General features: G+C 39.3%; 2 protein-coding genes across 5 annotated transcripts in view; both read left to right on the forward strand.

Moving 5' to 3' along the window:
• The first annotated feature begins 466 nt into the window (after nt 1-466).
• si:dkey-154b15.1 lies at nt 467-6,577 on the forward strand. 2 transcript variants are annotated; one of them, XM_042436712.1, is made up of 4 exons: nt 467-575; nt 997-1,202; nt 4,087-4,178; nt 4,315-6,577. In XM_042436712.1, the coding sequence occupies exons 2-4, from the start codon at nt 1,019-1,021 to the stop codon at nt 5,560-5,562; spliced, it is 1,524 nt and encodes a 507-aa protein (XP_042292646.1). In that variant the 5' UTR covers nt 467-575; nt 997-1,018; the 3' UTR covers nt 5,563-6,577. The 2 variants fall into 2 exon arrangements, with proteins under 2 accessions (XP_042292646.1, XP_042292647.1); XM_042436713.1 differs by lacking the exon at nt 467-575 and adding an exon at nt 699-760.
• A 3,423-nt stretch (nt 6,578-10,000) lies between these two features.
• The window catches only part of myo1g (myosin IG), a 52,037-nt gene continuing 42,227 nt past the window's right edge, over nt 10,001-19,810 (forward strand). For 2 of the 3 annotated variants that reach the window (XR_006100345.1, XM_042436422.1), the window contains exons 1-10: nt 10,001-10,972; nt 14,505-14,713; nt 16,541-16,634; nt 16,859-17,024; nt 18,213-18,266; nt 18,444-18,539; nt 18,654-18,770; nt 18,961-19,167; nt 19,391-19,536; nt 19,650-19,764. Coding sequence is in view for 2 of the 3 variants with exons in the window: in XM_042436422.1 (XP_042292356.1) it covers nt 10,878-10,972; nt 14,505-14,713; nt 16,541-16,634; nt 16,859-17,024; nt 18,213-18,266; nt 18,444-18,539; nt 18,654-18,770; nt 18,961-19,167; nt 19,391-19,536; nt 19,650-19,764 (1,299 nt within the window). In the remaining variant the exon portion in view is untranslated. The remainder of the gene's footprint in view (nt 10,973-14,504; nt 14,714-16,540; nt 16,635-16,858; nt 17,025-18,212; nt 18,267-18,443; nt 18,540-18,653; nt 18,771-18,960; nt 19,168-19,390; nt 19,537-19,649; nt 19,765-19,810) is intronic. The other variant, XM_042436421.1, reaches the window with a different exon arrangement.

The raw sequence follows: 19,810 nt of genomic DNA on the forward strand, positions 1-19,810 counted from the left end.
CCCAATAAAAGACTCAGTTCTTTAGCTACCTGCTTACAGTTTGTGTCTTATTGACAGATGTGATGCACTGATACTGTCAGATCCTTAATGATTGATCCTTAAAACAAGTATGCTAACCGATATATTGATCCACGGAAACAAAACTCAGACACACCTTCGTATAAATCCGGAATGAATTATTATAAAACATAAAATATATAGAATAAAAATGTACTCCTTTTGTTTGGGTTGTGTGTCCCAAACTTATAAACTTTTCCCCGCGACTTGTGTGGCGGTTTTAAGACACTGTGTTTAGTTATTTTATTAGTGTTTTTATTTTATTGTTCTAAACACCTTTAACTCTGTACAGGTGCTGTATAAATAAACTTTTCTTATTCTTCATTGTTTTTGTTGTTTTTTTTTTTTCATTGAAATCAAAATGTCAACATGAAATTTAGTTTTATATTTCATTTTATTTATAGTTGATCTGTGAACAATCTTTAAAACTGGAGCGGACATGACGTCATTACTTTCGTTTCCTCCATTCACCGTAACTCTGCACGAAAGACGAGAAGTGAACAGAAGTGAGCAGTAAAGTATGTAACCAACATGACTGAGATGTTTACAGTGTATATATATAGTGCGTAGATTCAGTCAGCAGTAAATATCTGTGTGCATGTAATGGAAATAAGTTGACTCGGTTACATTTAGAGAAATATGTTTTTATCCAGTAGATTGGTTCCATCAGTGTTTGTCTTAATTACTAAGATTGTTCTGATTGGTAAATTAGTTAATTTTAAGTTTTCATGTGCAATAATTCATTTACCTTTGAGTCACAACTTGAAAAACTGACTTAGTTTCGCTTTCGATGAAACGTCTTTGACTTTAAGTTTCATGTAGCTAAGATGAACATTTTAAAGATCCTACAATCATTTCAATATCTTTTACTTGTTTTATAAAATCTGGACAAACATGAAGCACAAAATGAGTCTTGTTTTTCCCTCTTTGCTGTCTCAGTGTTTCCTGCAGCGACGTGCGGATGGAGAACAGGAGAAACATGGTGGAGGTTTTGGGGGTTCCAGATGTTTTACCAGCTGCGAGGATAATTGATAAACTGCAGGTTCATTTCCTCACAGCCAAGCACGGAGGAGGAGAAGTGCTGAAGGTGTTGTACCCTTGTTATCGGCCCGGACAGGCCTTCATCATGTTTGAGGAGCCGGAGGGTGAGTCAGCACGAAGCACAACATCCTCATAAAACATGATTAGTTAGTGTGTGGTGAACTGGGTAAAAGTGGGTTAAAAGACACCAGAGTAAAGAAAAAGTTAACTTTGGATGTTTCCTGGAAAGTTTTAATCACTTTTCTCATTAAAATGTATTTACTAATTTGTGATTTTTGGCGCCCTCTACTGTCCGTTGGTTTGAAGTACAACAACAATACACTCAGCAGCCACTTAATTAGGTACATCTGTGCAATCTAATACAACAGCTCTGCCGTAAATTCTACTTTTATGAAGCTTCTACATTTTCAGTTTTTGTTGACATTGTCAGAAAGGTGATAATTCTACTTTATGTTTATTAATGAGGTCGTAGTGGGTGGTGGTGGTTTACTGGAGGGCATTATATTGAAAAGTGTTCCTAATATTGTCTCCACTCCATTAAAATACATGAGGGGGGCAAAATATTAGGAACATTTTTCCATATAACGCCCACCAGTACATCACCACCACCACCCACTACGACCTCAATAATAAACATAAAGTAGAATTATCACCTTTCTGACAATATCAACAAAAAATGAAAAAGTAGAAGCTTTGTCAATGTAGGATTTATGGCCGAGCTGTTGTATTGGATTGCACTGGTGTTCCAAATAAAGTGGCCGGTGAGTGTGTGTCTCATTGCTTTTGAGTGATGGTGTCTTGCAGCATTTTAACACATAAACATAATATATACTGTAGGTCTAGGTGTAGGTGCTGTAGGTCTAAGTCTATTTCCTGTGGAGTTTGATCATTTCAGTAGTTGCCCCCACCCAGGAAAGCACTTCAACTGAACTGATCATGTACAGCATCAGCCAAACGTTTGGACACACCTTCCCGTACACTCGAAAGAGAAAAGGTGTCTAAACTTTTGACTGATACTGTACTGTGTGTAATTATAAAACTGTGTGAAGGCTTCTTCATGCATCAACTGAAAACTCCAGTTATTTAGCAGCTTTGTAAGAAAACTCTTCATGTTCTTCATGTTTCCACACAAGGACAAAAAAAAAGAAAAACTGCCAGTTTTACCACTTTCTCAGTGTTCACCCAATCAAGGACAGACAGATTTATGTTGTTTATAGACCTGTTGTTTTGACTAGAGCTGCAGCGATGAATTGATTAGTTGATCAACAGAAAATTAATTGGCAGCTATTTTGATAATCAAATAATCATTTAAAGCGGCTGTAATTGATATTTTACATAACGACAATGTGTGATGTTGCTCGTAGTGATGAACGTACAGACAAGTATAAGTGATTCTGCAGCTCTCCTCAGCTTTACGGAGCTTTATAGCGAGTTTCAGCTCATTGTTTAGCTGTCTGACTGCAACTTTACTGTTTTCATAGTGTTATTTTCGTCCACTCTCAGAGAAAAAGCTCTAACTGTGCACTACCTGCTCACCACTGAACAGCAAATAGACACAGTTAGCTGGTGAACATAGTGGAGCATTTAGCAGCTAAGGAGCCAGATATTTCCCTCAGGAGTTGATAGAGAGAAAAAAACAGCTAAAGGAGAGTGAATATTGAACTTATATTCACCAGGTTGACAGAAACACGACTCCAAATGAATGACAATGTTGCTCCATAACTGCTGGATGTGTAAACAAGCAAATGTTTGCTCACAAGTTCAACATATCAACTTAAAAGGTGATGATATGTCAGTGTTGTGTTTTAACCTTGTTTCTTCAAAATCAGTTAATACAGGTTTAAGTAAGTTTTTAATCAAAAGTGGCACATTTGCTGGTTCAAAGCTCTCCAGTGTGAGAATCTGTTGCTACTCTTGGTCTTACATTACTGTATATTTAAGATTTTGGGGTTTGGGACTGTTGGTTGGACAAAATAAGGACAAATAAGTCTTTAGAAGCAATGATGTTCTGATGGGTTTAAAAAAAAAAGCAAAACATTTTCTGATGTTTTATTGACCAAAGGATTAATCAATAATAAAGATAACTGTGACTGCAGTTAGTTTTGACCACAATTATTTCATTTACACTAAACATTTTATTCATGACAGTTAAGCTTATTTGTAATAAATGAAGCATGCAGCGTACCTCAGGATGTCAACTCGAATAAACCGATATTCTCACATGGCGCACTCGTGTCCCCCATTTAATCATGGCAGTGTGATTAAGCTGTTAGTCCTCTCTTCACTCTTTTGCTGCCCTGCCTGCTGCCGTTAATGTAGCATTTCATAAGCAATAGGATATTCCCCCTACTGGTCTGAGGTGCCTGTAGGGGAATGTTGAACTTAACCCACAAACATAAGGTGTTCACTGGATAATACATCCCATTGTGGTACCTTCCAGGGTAATGACGACTCTCACATAGAGGCTTCCTCATTATGGCTGATGTTTATATCTAATGTGGTTGTTGAGGGGTTTTATTACTGTCACTCCCTGCTGTGTTTAACTTCCTTGTAGGGAGTGACAAGGTTGACACAAATCGATGCTGCACATATTTTACATCCGCATAATAATCTTTTTCACATGAGTTGGATGACTGACGTGGAATGTTTGCAGTACTCACTTTTTCATCCTCTATTGCTGAGAAGTGGAAAATACCCAAATGTTTATCTGTATGTGTGTGACAGAGGGTGATCTCCAGATCAAATTATATGTTAGTCCCTATAAAATTAGTTTGGAAAGTCAAAAGTCAAAATACTACTGCTGACTTATAGTTTATAGATTTTATTTTAAACTGTATCAGTTTGACACTACTGTTCTGTGAGTCTACATCATGGTTTGCAAATTAAAGGTGGTTAAACTCACTAGGTAGGTTTATCTTCGATTACATGTCTGGTTGAGGTCAATCGATCGTTTAGTCAATGAGTCAAATCTTGTGTTTCTTCCCAAAGTTGCTGCTCGTGTCTTGAGAAAGAGCCCTCACGTGTTGGAGGTGGATCATCAACAGTATAGTTTAACAGTGAAAGCAGCGGACTGTCCTCAGGTAACCGAACATTAACAACATCCTTTTACTTTAACAGCATTGAAGTCAGATTAATCATTTATTTGTTCAGAACTGATTGTCTGCGAGCTCTTTGTGCGTCATTCTGATGATGTTTTTTTCCTCCTACTTCTCTTAGATGGACTTCCCAGTGGAGGCAACGGTACATTTGAAAGATTTCCCAGATAAGAAAGTGGTTCGAGAAATCCTCAAGTCACATGGCTTTGCATTGACGGATCTGAGCAGCGATCAGGTACGTGTCAAGGGTTCATTTTTGAAGCTCGGAGTTGTCAAGGCCTGTTTGGAGCAGCGTCCTCACTCACAAACCCAGACCAGGATAATACCGTACTCTTCGCCGCTCCAGAGGGTTTCCTCTGGAGCAATACCCAAAAACTACACCAACATCAGCTCAGATGTGTCAGATAGTAGAAGAAAACACTTAGGATACAGAGACAAGCCTCCGCATGCTTCACCATCTTCACCATCTTCACCCACCACTTCCTCATCTTGGGCATCTGGCTCTTCCCACAACCGTCCCACCTCTGTAGAGTACAGAGCTTCTTTGTCTCCGAGACCAGACCAGCATACGTCACTCAAGCGAGGGACAGAGTCTTTTCTCATTGACGCAGATGTGTTTAAATATGCTCTACGCTTCAGGAAAAAAGATATCAACGTCATCCTGGACAGCCATGACGTTAGACTAGAAGAGTTTCAGGTTGGCGATAGCTTTAACATCACTTTACAAGGGAAGAGTGTGAAGATGGCTGTCGGTAAACTACAGAGCCTTTTGAATGATCTCAGCAAATCCCTTCGCACTCAGGAAGTTCCTCTGAAGGACATTGATCGTGACAGCCAGGCTCTTTTAGAGAGAATTCAGAAGGAGAAAGACATTTATAAGTCAGTGCTCGTCTGTCAGATGAAAGACAGACTTCACCTCATAGGACCGTCTGACGAGAGCTACGAGTTGAAGCAGAGGCTGTCTGGGAGGCCGGTTTACGCCTCGGGACGTACAGGGAGAACATTCGACAGAAACTCTAGGAACAGGAGCAGCTCTCTGCCGCCACTCACTCGAAAGACCGCAGGAAGAGAAAGGGATGCCGTCGCTAATCCATCTCCCGTCGGAGCCCGAGGTTATTCTCCCTCAAAGTACCAGGACGTTAAAGAGGAAGTTGCTGAGCCCAAGCGGGGAGCTGCTGCTCGTTTTGGTGGAGCTGCTTTGGGAAGAAGCCAATCTGAGTCCCGTGAGAAAGCCCGGGCAGAGAAGGCTAATTACTACACACAAGAGACAAAAACTGAAAAACCTCCTTCTAATATTTTGAGAAAACCCTTGTTAAAGCTAGTAACTGGAAAAGAAATAAAGCAAAAACTAAAAAGATGGAGACTATGAGCAGCTAATCTATGTTCATTAAAGTAGACAGACAACACTGAAACTTTCCTTTTTTGACTCAATTTACATTTTTGGTTTTTTTTAACCACATTATGTGTATAAATATTTATTATCTGTCCTACTGAGTAATAGGTTTGTATGTGCAGTTACATGATGTTGTATTAATAGAGCCTGACTGATACTGGATTTTTGAGGCTATAATAATACCAATAGATGAGTCAAAGGACAGAACTCCTCATGCACAGCCGGTTCAGTCAATAGATGAAAGTTAAAGGAACTGTTCAACATTTTGGGAATCACACTAATTTGCTTTCTTCAGCAGGAAAGCAAATACTGTATAATTTCTCAAAATATGGTACTATCCCTTTAAAAAGATTAGATAACAATATATATTGGCTGATATTCGTGGGAAGGATCCTTTAAATTTACTTTCCAAATGACACCTGTTGTATTTCTGTTCTGCAATTTCATTTTCCTTATCAGCCAATATCTACACCGATATCTACATATCTGTGATAAGCTAAAATTCCCCGATAATATTGTTTAATGTCCACAGTTTGGCTCTATTAAATGATTATTTTTGAAGTGTAAAATTGAAATGAAGTCAGATTGATGTGTTTTGTTGTGTTTTACTCTACTGATGTCAATTATTTATTACACTTGCACAATTACAATCTGTATATGATGCAATTTATGAAACAAAGGGCTATTATTATACAATGAATATTACAGATTACACTCATCTTCTTCTGTCCTGAGTATGTTTTTTTACCACCTTTGACTGACATCTCTCACATATTTGTTTTTTTCATTATTACCAGCTGCCTGCACTGTATATTGGTGATCTGGGAATCATTATACACCTGTATTCTGGATAATGTAATACATGTCAATTATGTAAATGGGGGGAAATTGTAGTAAAGATGGCAATTAATTACACAAATGGCTCCCCAAATACGTTTAGGCCGTTAAAAAAACACGAACATTAATAATAAACTTCCATTGGTGATTTGAAGAGGATCTTTGGATGTTAATTAAATGTGACGATGACATGTATGTCTCTTTTATCTCCAGGTTTGTGCTCCACCATAATTACACGGCTGCTGTTGTCAGTGTGTGTTTCCGTTAATATTGTTTCCTGTGACACCTGAACGCAACATATAGGTGGAGACAGAAGCATATGAGAGGAAGCATGAGCAGGAAGTGAAACAGCCGCTCACTGTAGCCTGACATCATGCAGAGAGAGGAAGTACCGATGGCTGACAAGAATCTAACAGACGAACTGAAAGTTGATGTTTGACTGGATACTGTCGCCATTATACAATAAATATCATTAAGAAAAGAACAGGTGGTCAGGAAACAAACACTCTTAGGTAGGTGTTGTGTATTTCTCACCTATAAATATGTTCCAGTCTGGTGGTAAAGTCCCTTAACTCATTTAATTTTCCAATCAATGTGTGTATGAAGTGTAAATCAAAGAGACCACTTAAAAACACTGATAACTATGATTGTGACTTAGAAGCTTTTCTTTTAACAGTAATTACTAAAAAAACAAATCAGCATGACGAGAAACCGAGACTGTCCTCCACCACAGAGCTTATTGTAATGGTTTTCCCCTTTTTAAGCCTGGTTTTGTGTGTTTCTGTTATTTCAAAACTTAACATGAATCTGATTGGACGGAAACTTTTCAGGCAATCTGATAATAAATGATCAGGGATCAGGAGACATGAAGATTACGGTCCTAAGAGTCTGTCTGAGTTCATGCAGATTACAAAAAAAAAACATCTAGCAGCAAATTTAATTCTTAACCTTAAAAAGGCAAAACAATCACAACTCAAGGTCCACTTTCTGGAGCTTTTATCTGTATTACATGATCCTTATTAGTGGATGGAGCTCGCTCAGTTGTCATGGAGACTGATCCGTTGACGCGCAAGCTCGGTAGCTGTTATGATTTCATCCTTAGCATTTTAAGCACCTTTTGTCCACGTTTGCGTCAATGTTCATTCTTAAATGTGGAAATAGTCCCAACTTGAGGTCCACTTAAAAGCTTTCCGGAGCTTTCTACTGTATCTAGACTGCATTGAAGCAGTCTAGTATCTAGATTAATTTGGATTTAATGCCCAGGTATATTTTGAGACATCCAGACAGATTTCTGCCGCCACATCAACACAATGGAGGTTTGAATTACGTTTCTTAAAGAAAACAAAGAATCCCGCACTCTTTTCATCACTTGCACTGACTTTATTGCCGATGTTTCAGTTCTATCTTCATCAGGCAAAGGACATATTGTGAATATTTCATCAGTAGAAGGAAGTTCCAACAAAAGCTGTTCACAGTGAAGTCTGTGGTTTTTCCTGAGTAGTGGAGACTTTTTTTTCTGTACAGAAATGTTGCTGTAATTCTTTTTAATGTCTATTTTCAAAGCTTTAAGCACCACTAAAAAAAACAAAACCATTCACTCCAGTTGTATTAGAGTAGAGACAGAAATCTCATTGACGTATTGCAAAACTATCTGCATTGATAGATACCAGTAAAGACATGTGAAACAAATTTGTTGAACCATAACGTGAAAGGGATGACAGACAAGTGGGAGGATTATCTAGTATTAGTCAGTCCTTAATGGCTCCTTCTTGTCCCCATTTGCCCGGGACTTAAACTCTTTTGAGGTTTTCATACTGCTCATCCTTATCACAGACTCTATTTATGAAACAGGCGAATACAGGCGTGGATTTTGCTCGTCATGGAAAAACCCATCTGAGTCATGAACTGAGCTGTGTCATTGGGTCTGTGCCTGGAAAGATAAGAGTACAATGCTGAAACATGCTGGAGAGCAGTCAGCAGCCGAAGATGAGGAACTAAAGGTCAGAGGCTGATTATTTCGGTGCATGTTGCCCCCCCCCCCCCCTTTATTCTGACCAGTGCTGAGAGGCATAGCTACATATGTAGAGGCAGAGTTAACATCTGGAACTGAAACTTAACACGTGTTTATGTGTAGGACTGAATGAGAAGAAGGCTTTTAGCATGTTCATGTGTCTTCTATTCCACTATACCTCGTAAACTGTGAGAGATGAGGCAAAATTGAGTGAAACCAGGGGGAAAGTGACAGAAAATGTTAAAAAAATAACAAGAACACTGGATTCACAAAAGCATAAACTAGCTGTAAAATGTTTTACATACAAAGATCAACATTAAATCACACAAGTAGCATAAAAGTAAAAAAATAGTAATACAGTAAAATATATAACAGTTAGTAACAGAATGTCGTATTAGCAACACATTAGCCTCAGACAGCTAGTAGCCTGTAATCAGTAAACAATCAGTAAACTGATTGTAGAAAAATTAAATAAACAGCTGTGATAAAAAAAAAAACCTACAGATAATGCTCTAACAAGTGCATTTAGTGATTAGATAAACGTTTCCTGTCAATATTTGCTTGACTGCATTAACATCAACAGTTAAACTCTTAACTGGAACTGTGCTGGTAGAGTTCGCTATGGCAGAGAAAACTGCAACTTGTACACAAGTGATTCCTAATAATTTTTTTTGCTTGTGTGATCCCATCATATGAAGCAATTTCTACTTGCGACAGGTAGCTTAACTCTGCTACAAAGTTATGGAATTTTCTACTGAGACATATCAGAGAGGCTAACTCAGTAGCTAGTCTTAAAAAAACAGCTAAAAACACATTTGTACAACCTGGTATTTTATCAGCTCCCTTCCTTACTTTAATGACCTTTATTGTTTACCCACATATCCCAGTTTCATTGTTTGTTTCTTTCTTCTTATCTGTTTTTATTGACTTTTGACTTTATCCTGGTGTTCTGACTTTGTCATTTGCACATAAAGCACTTTGTGGTGCAATCCTTGTATGACATGTGCTATACAAATAAAGTTATCATTATTATTATTGTTATTATTAGCTATTATCTCATCATAGTTATCGTCTCATGAACCCTCATTCATGGAGACTTTATTTGGTTGGGTAGGAGCTCAGAAACCCCAAATATGAACCATGTTCTTCAGATAAGAGATCAAGTTTCTTAAATAGTTCAGAACAGGGTCTTGACTTTCAGATAAAGGTCAAATGGTGGGGAAGACAATTTGGAAATCAACCGTCTCTGTCTTAGTCAGCATTCCCATACACTGTCTGAGCTTCATCACACACACCTACACACACCATTGTTTCCTAACAAACAGCACTGTGCAAAAGTTTTATTTGGTGTGAACACACTTTGCCTTTAAAACAGCACCAGTACTCCTCGGTACACTTGTGCACAGTTTTTCAAGGTACTTCTCGGCAGGCAGGTTGTTTCAAGCATCTTGGAGAAGTTGCCACAGTTCTTCTGTGGATTTCAGCGTCTCAGCTGCTTCTGTCTCTTCATGTAATCCCAGACTGACTCCGTGATGTTGAGATCAGGGCCCTGTGGGGGCTAAACCATCTGTTGCAGGACTCCTTGTTCTTTTTGATGCTGAAGATGGTTCTTTATGACTCTGGCTGGATGTTTGAGGTTGTTGTCACACTGCAGAATAAATCTGGGATTGATCAGACGCTTCCCTGATGGTATTGTATGATGAATAAGAATCCAAACATCTAAAGTGCCTAAAACCTTTGCACAGCACTGTGTGTTTGTCTTATATAGCAAACTAACTGTACTGTGAGTCTCTGTCTCCGACATCTAAAAACCAAGTTTCCCAAGCTCCAGCCTGACTCTACTGCGAGTTGGGAACCTCTGGTTTAGAGAAAACCCTGGGGGACACATTGTAATGCCAGTGCCAAGTTAAGAAAGGAAATGCCATGATCCTTCCCAGGAGATAAAGGCCATTTTCTACCCCCAAATTTGCAAGGTTAACTGCTCTCCTCTGGCAGTATGTCAGATGTAGATTCCTGTCTCTGAGAGGAAAAAGATACACAAAATACACTCAAAAGACGAGCCTAAAAAGCAACAGAGTAAAGGCTTGAAGTGGAAGTCACATTCTGTACAGTGACGGTTTGAAACTCAGATGGTTTGTGGCAGGAAGAGAGAGATAGAGGAGGATGCAGAAGTGGTATGAGCTTTTAAAGATAGCCTACTGGTATTTATATAGAGCATGAGGGCATGGGCTGACAGGATGACGTGCTGTAGCATGCAGACTGCTGTTACTTTACTGAGCACACCCAGAACACGCCCACAAAACGCACCACACACACTTGTCTACAACACTACCGGGCCCCAGAAGACGGATCATACTTCTGTTTCTTCTTCCTTGAGCTGCTTTCTGTTCCTCCGCGTTTTGTCTGTCTTCTATTTTTGTGTGTTTGGTGAATAGAGGCAGGGATGGCGGAGCTTGAGGGCCTGGAATTTGGGAAGTCGGACTTTGTACTGCTGGATGAGGTGACGATGGAGCAGTTTATGGAGAATCTGAAGTTGAGGTAAGGCCTGAGACACTGTTTAGAGAGGAGGAAGGGAGGGGGAGGAGGGTGGAAGCAGCTGGGTGTCAGAGATGCCACCGGTAACGCTTCATACATGCCTGATATGTGAAGCTTTATATTCCTTCAAATTTTTGTTTAGTTGGCTGTAAAATAAGTTAAAGTTAGTATAAAATAAGTAAGCTTTGGGTATACTTAACTGTTTCTGACACTCACAAACTTATAAAACGTATTAATTCATAACAGTATTATTGGATTACCACCTTACCTTGACTAGTCCCCCGTAAGTAAGCGGTTAAGACAGGACATAAAGATGAATCATAAAGGAGAAAAGAGAGATGTAAGCATGACTCACATGTACCATGACTTTCCCGCTCACCATAGGGGTTGAACTTGCGGTTGATAAAACACGCTCGCTGTCATGCAAAGCAAATAAAAGGTGCCACAATACCACGGAAAGTCTCACCAAACTTTCCCAACTCTAAATGTGAATGTAACTTGCTTTTTATCTTATCTTGTGAGCTTTCTGCTCTTTTGCATGTAACTTCTACACTTCTCTATTATACTTCTCTGAGTCCAGACATCTTTTTTTTTTTTTTTTCTTGACCATTCTCACTTCCTTGGCATCTTTCACATGGCGGTAACGTGAGAGGTCAACAGAGGCAGGACAAACACCAACATGACAAACAGTATTAAAAAAACAAAAGTTGCAGATTTTTATTAGAAAATGATTCACACTTTCAAAGCTGACGTGTTGGGGCTCTAAATTAACATTTTTCACATAGTCACCTCGGCTCAGCGGATGTGTGACATCATTGGTTTTATGTAGAGTTTCATCACACAGCTTGATCAGACTTGCCTGGTAGCAAAGGTGCTAAAACAAAGTTTGAGATGTTATCTGCCTTACTTTAATGATTTACTTTTTTACAGCACCTGTGAGTTCAGTGTTTTTGTTTTTGCTTTTTTTTAAAAAAAGTAGTATTAGGCTTGTAATCACCACTACCACTATCTCCAAAAATTATGAACAAATTCCAACAACGTTTGGTGGATATAAAGATTTTGGGGCAAAGAACAACAGATTTGATATTGGTTGTTTTGCTTTTCATGGGAAGCAGGAAGGAGGCTGGGGTAACTTCTCTATTTTTTGACACCAAAATTACTCAGTGGAAACCTCAAATTTGTCATGACAGAGCTAGAGAAAAATTCCTGCTTTTAAGGGTGATTTACACTATTTAAAAAAAAACACCCTTCTCATTGACGGATCCTCCTAGACACCGCCCACACGAGTTTATAAATGAGGAAGGTGCCTTTTCTGTAAATGGCTAAAAAAGTGTAAATGTGGATCGTAAGTTTACTGTATGAATTATGATATTACAAGAGGGGACTGAAGTGTTCAAAGAAAGGTCCCACATTCAAAATTTCACTTAAGTATCATTACAGAAGTGATATAAGTAAAAGTACTCATTATGAAGAATGGCGTCTTACAGAGTCGTAATGTAATGTAAACTGTAATGTTTAATAACATGACAAAGTGGTGCCAGGTCTGTTGTGTAGTTTAAAGTTGCAATACATGATATTCAGCCACTAGATGTCACACTACAGCACCAACAGACCTAAACAAATGTGTCGTTTACTCAATAAAGTTGGCAAAAAAATAAATAAAAAGAAAGCCGACAGCTCACAAAACTCATATCAAACTGTTAAACTAGGCAGTGCTGATCAAATATGGATAAAAATTCTGTTAGTGCATTGCCTGTTTCTCAAATGTCTTCAGAAACATATTTTAGTTTACTGTTTAGCTGTAATTTGAGAACGTTTGTGACGCGGCCGCCCATCTTGGAAACGGATGTGGAGGACACAGAGGGACTCACCATGGATGTATAAAGAGAACTAGATACAGGAAGAGCGCCAGGCTTTGAAGCAAATTTGACATAGCGGCCAAACCGTGTAATTACAACGTCACGTGACGCTCACTGGCCTAAAAAGACTTTTTCCCATAGACTTACATTGTGAAAGAGACGTCTGTAAGTCAGCGGATAAATATTTTTGAGCATCACAACCCCCGCGAAATGACTCGTCTAACTATCAGAATTTGATCCATTCGGTCAGATCACATTTCAAAAGCCTAGAAGAGCCGCACAATTGAGTTGTTTTATCCCATTCAAGCTAGCCGGTGGGCTAAACCGGAAATAGCTGACTCAGCCGGCAAAAGCCACTAGTGCGCTTGCTCTATGGGCCGCACAGATGCGGAAGCAATGCGGAAGAAGTTGAACTTTTTTGGCTTGACGTGCCACTGAGCAACTTTCATAGGATTGAATGGGGCCTCGGCTCCAACGCTGTATCCAGTTCTCTTTATACAAACGTGGGACTCGCATGCTCGTGTGGCCGGTGCGGCTACCAAAACAAAGAACAGAGAAGCTCGGATAACAACACACACAGAGGGAGTGTGACTTCATTCTCTGCTCAGGTCACCGTTACTCCAGTATATCTTTACATAGCAAATAGTTGTTCACTGACATCCAGTGAGGCTCAATGTCATTTATTGCACCTTTGAACTACAGCACAATATATCACATTTCATGACCTTAACATGCCGGTATGTGTCACGTCTTAAATCTTTATCAAAAATGTGACTTTCACTCATTTAATTGAGCAAAAAGTACAATATTTCCCTCTGAAATGTAGTGCAGTGAATGTATGAGGATGCACAAACTCAAAACACTCAAGTAAACTACAAAAGCTGAAATTTGTAGTCAGGTAATGATGCTTGAGTAAATGTCCTTTGTCATCCTACAGTAGCTTTATCATTAATCTACAGTTAACCTGGTGAACACAATGTGGTTCATGAGTTCACAAGTCTCACTTAAATAAAACATGACCAGCCTACTAACATCACACTGGCTGTGTCCTCCAAATTTGGGGATAAAAAGGCCACATTTGTAGGAGCCTTTGAAATCAGTCCGCCTTGTTCCTGCCTTGTCTCATTATATGATTTATTAGGTCTATAAACGCAGACCTTGGAGGACCCAGCCCCTGAACTGGGACACTGCTGATGGGTCCAAGGCTCTATCTTGTACTGACTAACGCTCAGTCACCAACTCATTTGTCTATTTATCTATCTGTCTCATTTGTCAAGCTAGACATGCAATAAAAAACGTTAAGTGGTGTGTAATTTAGAAGCTCAATTAACCACTGTGACACGCCAGTTTCAACCCTCATAGCTAAACTAACCCACAAAAATCTTACCCAAGGATGAAACGCCCATGGACTGCAAGTTTCATTTCCTGCTCTCAGAGTACACATACACTTGTGTCACTTCCTGTCAGCTCTGTATGACATAAAGGTACATTATCTGTAACTCTTAGCCCAGCCAGAGATGGTGTAAAAACGTCATTGGAAATTGCTTTCTACGCCCTTAAATGAATAAAACCCTCAGTCTATTTACGGTAATTAATTTATAATATATACAGCATATAGTGCTACCTGTACATGCATTTATAATTTACACCAGTATCATTGTCTTTTGTGTGGACAGGTTCGAGAAGGGCCGTATCTACACCTTCATCGGAGAAGTGGTCGTCTCCGTTAATCCATACAGACAGATGGACATTTACGGGAAAGATACCATTGATGCGTATCGGGGCCGGGAGCTGTATGAAAACCCGCCTCACCTGTATGCAGTGTCCGATGCTGCCTATAAAGCCATGAAGAGACGGGCCAAAGACACCTGCATTGTCATATCAGGTTTGACTCTTTCACACTCTTAAAATCTGTTAACCACAGTCCTGCTAAGTGTGAACTTTCTGCTGCGTATCACCTGATGTTTGTTGGACACCTACCAAGTTCAAGCAAACAAACAACACGTTCTCAGTTCCCTTCTTAATGGAACGAATGCTTTACGTTTACTTTGATAAAATCAATACCACAGACTGAATGTCTCCACACAAGTTCCCAGTTGAAACACACTGAAAAACAGAAATAGTTGGATGGAAGGAAAATATAAAGACCATTTTGCTAATGGGACCATAAATGTACGGTGTGGCACCAGATAAAAAGGTTGTTGCTACCTAAATCAAAAAGATTGTCCTCTGTACAGGCTATTTTACGACATCTCAGGCTCGACTTGTAAGTCTTTACATTGTCAGACTTATTGGCTCAATGATCTTCAGTCTAGGGCTGAAACTAATGATTATTCTCTAAATAGTCTAAAATATCAGAAAATAGAGAAAAATCTCTTTTTCCAGAGTTCTGGGTGACATCTTTTAATGTCTTAAACTTGTATAAAACTTAAGATATTCAGTTTAGCATCACAGAAGACAAAATTGTTGCAGAGCACTTTTCAGTAAGTCGACTAAACGACCAGCAGTAAGTTGTAACAGTCGTAGTCTTCGGGTGACTGGTGTTTTAGGCTATTTATAGCTACTGAGAAGAGTCTCACATCTTTGTAAGTCTCTGATCGCTGTAAGTTCACAGGAGTTTTATTGTGTCCTTTCTAAAGCTGGAGAAGATTAAATATTCAGTGAGAGGTTATTCTGATGAGTTCTACATGAAGTGTCATCTTTTTTACCGTTCTTCAACTCTCCTCAGTTTCTGTCCCCTGATTGTCGCCCCGCTTTTTCTTTCCCTTTCCTTTTTGTTTGTTTGTTTTATTACTGTATTATTGTTTATTGTTTTATTTACTTTTCCTTTTTGTCCCTTCTCTTTCCCATACAAGTGAGTAGGTTACGGATCTCCCTTTCTGGAGCAATTTTTTTTTTAAATTCTTTTTTGTGTGTGTGTGTTTGTCTTTCATTTTCTTTTGTTTTGTTTCTGTGGGCTTGAGTTTTGAATAGTATAAAAACGCCTTTAAAAAGGCAGAAAGTACGGCTTGTTTTTCTTTTGATCCCCTGAGATGAGTACTTTGATTATACTGTTATTATTATATTTCTGTGTTTTAACTTTGATTCTCATTGTTAAAGCGACATTGTTTATATTTCTTTTTTATTTACATTTACATACATTCTTAAAAATATTAAGCAAACAAATGAATAAAAAGGACATTAAAATGCAAAAATAGCATTTGCCAACAAGGCAGTTAGCCTAATAGTTGGTCTCCTAGCAACACTGTTGTCAAGACTTCAGCTACTTAAAAGACTTCGATCAATAAAGGCATTAATCAGCTTCTGGTGTTGTCACTTCATGAGCCTCAGTAACACTGAGCTACATTTAATATGAAGACGTTTGGCATATTCAAAGCTGGACTTACTGTTTCACGTGCCAGGAATAAATCTCATGGATTTACACTAAATACTTTTACATGAAAATGAATTAAAATAGTTAAAGACACCAGTGATGCCTGTGTTGATGCAGCTTGTCAATGATAATACAGTACAATATGCATGTCTGCATTTATCTCGCATTGTGGTTAAAAACCTTAGTAATCAGCAATATGTTGACTGGGGCCGTGTACTGGTAGATCAGATACCAGCTTCAATTTCTCTATACGAAACAAGCAACACTGCAGAGATATTTTGATATGCAGAAGTTACGGTTTGTTTATCAGTGTTGTGAAATCTTTTTTTTGTGTGTCAGGTGAAAGTGGGGCAGGAAAAACAGAAGCCAGTAAATACATCATGCAGTACATTGCAGCCATCACAAACCCAAGCCAGAGAGCGGAGGTCGAGAGGTGAGTGGTGGTTAAAGTTAAAAGGCAATATTACAGTAACTTAACGATCAGATTCATTAAAGTAGTATTATAAAGTGAAATGTAGATCCAATTCAAATCAATAATTGGATCACGAGAATTTGATGTCACCATAAATCATCTCACTTTTGACTCCCATTTTCTCCTCCCTCATGGCTTCTCCTCACGTGTTTCCATCAACGATTACCGCCGTGGTAATAAATCAGCGTGAAAAATGTGCTGCTCAAGTCCAACTGCGTGCTGGAGGCCTTTGGGAACGCCAAGACGAATCGCAACGACAACTCCAGCCGCTTCGGCAAGTACATGGACATAAACTTCAACTTCAATGGCGATCCCACGGGAGGACACATCAACAACTACCTGCTGGAGAAGGTGAGAGGAAGTGGGCGGGATGATAGAGGGGCATCAGGCTGCGGACAGGAGACTTTCAAGGGTCTAAATAACATAGAAACAAAAGATGTTCTTTTGGGAAATAGTGACCCCAACTCATCAGAAAAGTACCGAAAAGTTCTCATTTCTACTGTTTAATTACATCTTTTCTTCTGAGCATGAATGTTTCATGAGGTGATGAAGAGGTGTGAGGGAACATCCATGAATAGATGTATCTGTGAAGCCGGTGTTAATGAATGGCTCACCTGGGGCTACTTGATCCGCCGCATTTATCCGCTCTGTTAAAGAACCGTCTGGCACTCAGAGTCGGTGTGAATGATGACGCCGTGATTCATTCTCAGAGGGCAGAAATAACCACAGTCTTGTTTCTGGGCCGCCTTGTTTCTCCGTCGGCAGTCAAAGTGGTGCTGCTGGAGTCACATTATTGGTAATTGGTTTGTTCTTTAAGGCAAGTGTCGGCCTTAAAGAAAAAAAACCTCCGGTGGTGATTTTGTTGCTTGGTGGTAGATTTTTCTTATTCCTACAGAAAACTAAGTGGTTTTGACTGCATGATGTTACTTTTAGGTATTTTGAGCACAGCTAGAGCAGAGATGGGAAACATTTTCAACTGTCTGAAACACAAGTGTTAAACGTCAGGTTTTGGTGTTGATCGCTTAGAATCAGAGAGCAAAGACCTTATTTTTAGACCTGCCGTTTGTCACCAATGTTCAGCAGCTATCAAGGGAAAAAAATCTATCATTAACACATGAAACTGACTGTTGACTCAGCCACAAATGCTTTTTGAGCACTTTTCTGCACTTTTAGCTCGCAGCGTTACTTTAGCTTTTTCTTTTTCGACTACTTTGACCTCTGTGCGACTATAATTAGTCCTTATGTTGTCGGTTGTGAAAACTAAGACATCTGACTGCTGACTTCATGGCTGAGAAATCAGTGTTCACACAATCACTGGTGTTAATTATCATTTACATCACTTATTCTTCCTGCTGTACACAACCCAGAGGTTTGAGAGAAACAGATGCTTTGGGTTGTCCAAAGCAAATATAAAAAAGAAAACACTTACTTAGGTTAATTCAGATGAGGCAGGTTGATTGATTTAATGACATTTAACATCATAAGAGTGTCTGAAGGTGGACGTTTGGTTTACTAACATTATCTGTTTTCCTGTTCAAGTCCAGAGTGGTCCAGCAGCAAAACGGGGAGAGGAACTTCCACTCATTTTACCAGGTAAAGTCTGACCTGCAATGCTGCTGCAAAACTTACACTGAATGCGTTCACTGCTCATTGAACTCTGAAACTGAAGCTCCCTTATCCAAATTAATTAGTATCGAATGGGTTACTGCTCAGTAACTCATACACAATAATATCTGATTATAAATTGGAATATTTGTTGTGTTTTCACAGTTACTGCGTGGAGGCTCGGATCAAATGCTGGAGTCATTTCACCTGCAGAACGATCCGGCTGTTTATGTCTATACCAAAGAAGGAGCTGCAACGACCGTGAGTTTGCCACCTTTAACTATTTTTTTTCAGAGTATGTTAAAGAAAAAACAAAAAGAATTGACTTTTTGAACATTTCTCTGTCGATTAAAGTCCTCTCCTCTCTTTCTTTAGACCTCCAACAATGATCGCACCAGCCACAAAGCAGTGATGAGCGCGCTGGAAGTGATCGGCTTCTCCAAAGAAGAGATTGACTCAATTTATCAGATTCTGGCCTCCATTCTGCTGCTGGTAAGTTATGGCAGTTTTGTTGTGAATATTTCCAAAAGATTAATACTTGTGCTCCAAGATTAAAATGATATGAAACTGTAAAACGGATATTGATAAGGAGAGAGATGATTATTTAGATACAGTAACACTAAACATCCAGAAGAGAAGAGGTCTTGGTTCTTATAATCAAATGTAATGATAAATTTTTCAGGGTAATCTGCAGTTTGAGAGCGATGGTGAAGACGTCCTGATCCAGGGCGTCGAAGTTGTGAACCACATCTCTGAGTTAACAGCCACAGACTCGGAAAGCGTCAGTAAGAGCCTTCTTTACCGCACTGTGGCCACCGGGGGCGGCGAGGTGATAGAGAAGGGCCACACAGCGGAAGACGCCTGCTTTGGACGGGACGCTTTCTGCAAGGTGCGAAAATATTCTCTCATGAGTGTTTATTTTCTAATCATACAGCTCTAAACTAATCAGAATGAGATTTCCACTTTATACAGATTAGCTGTTTTATAGCTTTACAAGGATGAGGAAATTGTGTTAACATAATCACTGTAACACACCTCTTATATTAGATTTTCACACTTGTCACTTTATTTTAATCTCCGGCTCTGTTAAATTATTTCCTCGCTGGCTGCAGGCTCTCTATGAGAGACTTTTCGGCTGGATCGTGTCCCGCATCAACAGTGTCATTGAAGTTAAAGACTACAACCCAGTGCTTCATGGGAAAAACACAGTCATCGGTGTGCTGGATATCTACGGCTTTGAGATCTTCGACAACAACAGGTCGGCTCCCTTTGTGTTGCTAAGTCGACTGTGTTTGTTTATTTAAATGGAAGGAAATTAGTCATGATCGATGATGATGTTGCTCAAGTGTTTGTTCCTCTGTTGTCGGACAGTTTCGAACAATTCTGCATCAACTACTGCAATGAGAAGCTGCAGCAGCTTTTCATTGAGCTGATCCTGCGACAGGAACAAGGCGAATATCAGAGAGAAGGCATCACCTGGCAACATGTGAGAAACACACCCAAACAATAACACATGTACACAAATACACTGA

Source organism: Thunnus maccoyii, chromosome 15, assembly GCF_910596095.1.
Source record: "Thunnus maccoyii chromosome 15, fThuMac1.1, whole genome shotgun sequence".
Taxonomy (NCBI): domain Eukaryota; kingdom Metazoa; phylum Chordata; class Actinopteri; order Scombriformes; family Scombridae; genus Thunnus; species Thunnus maccoyii.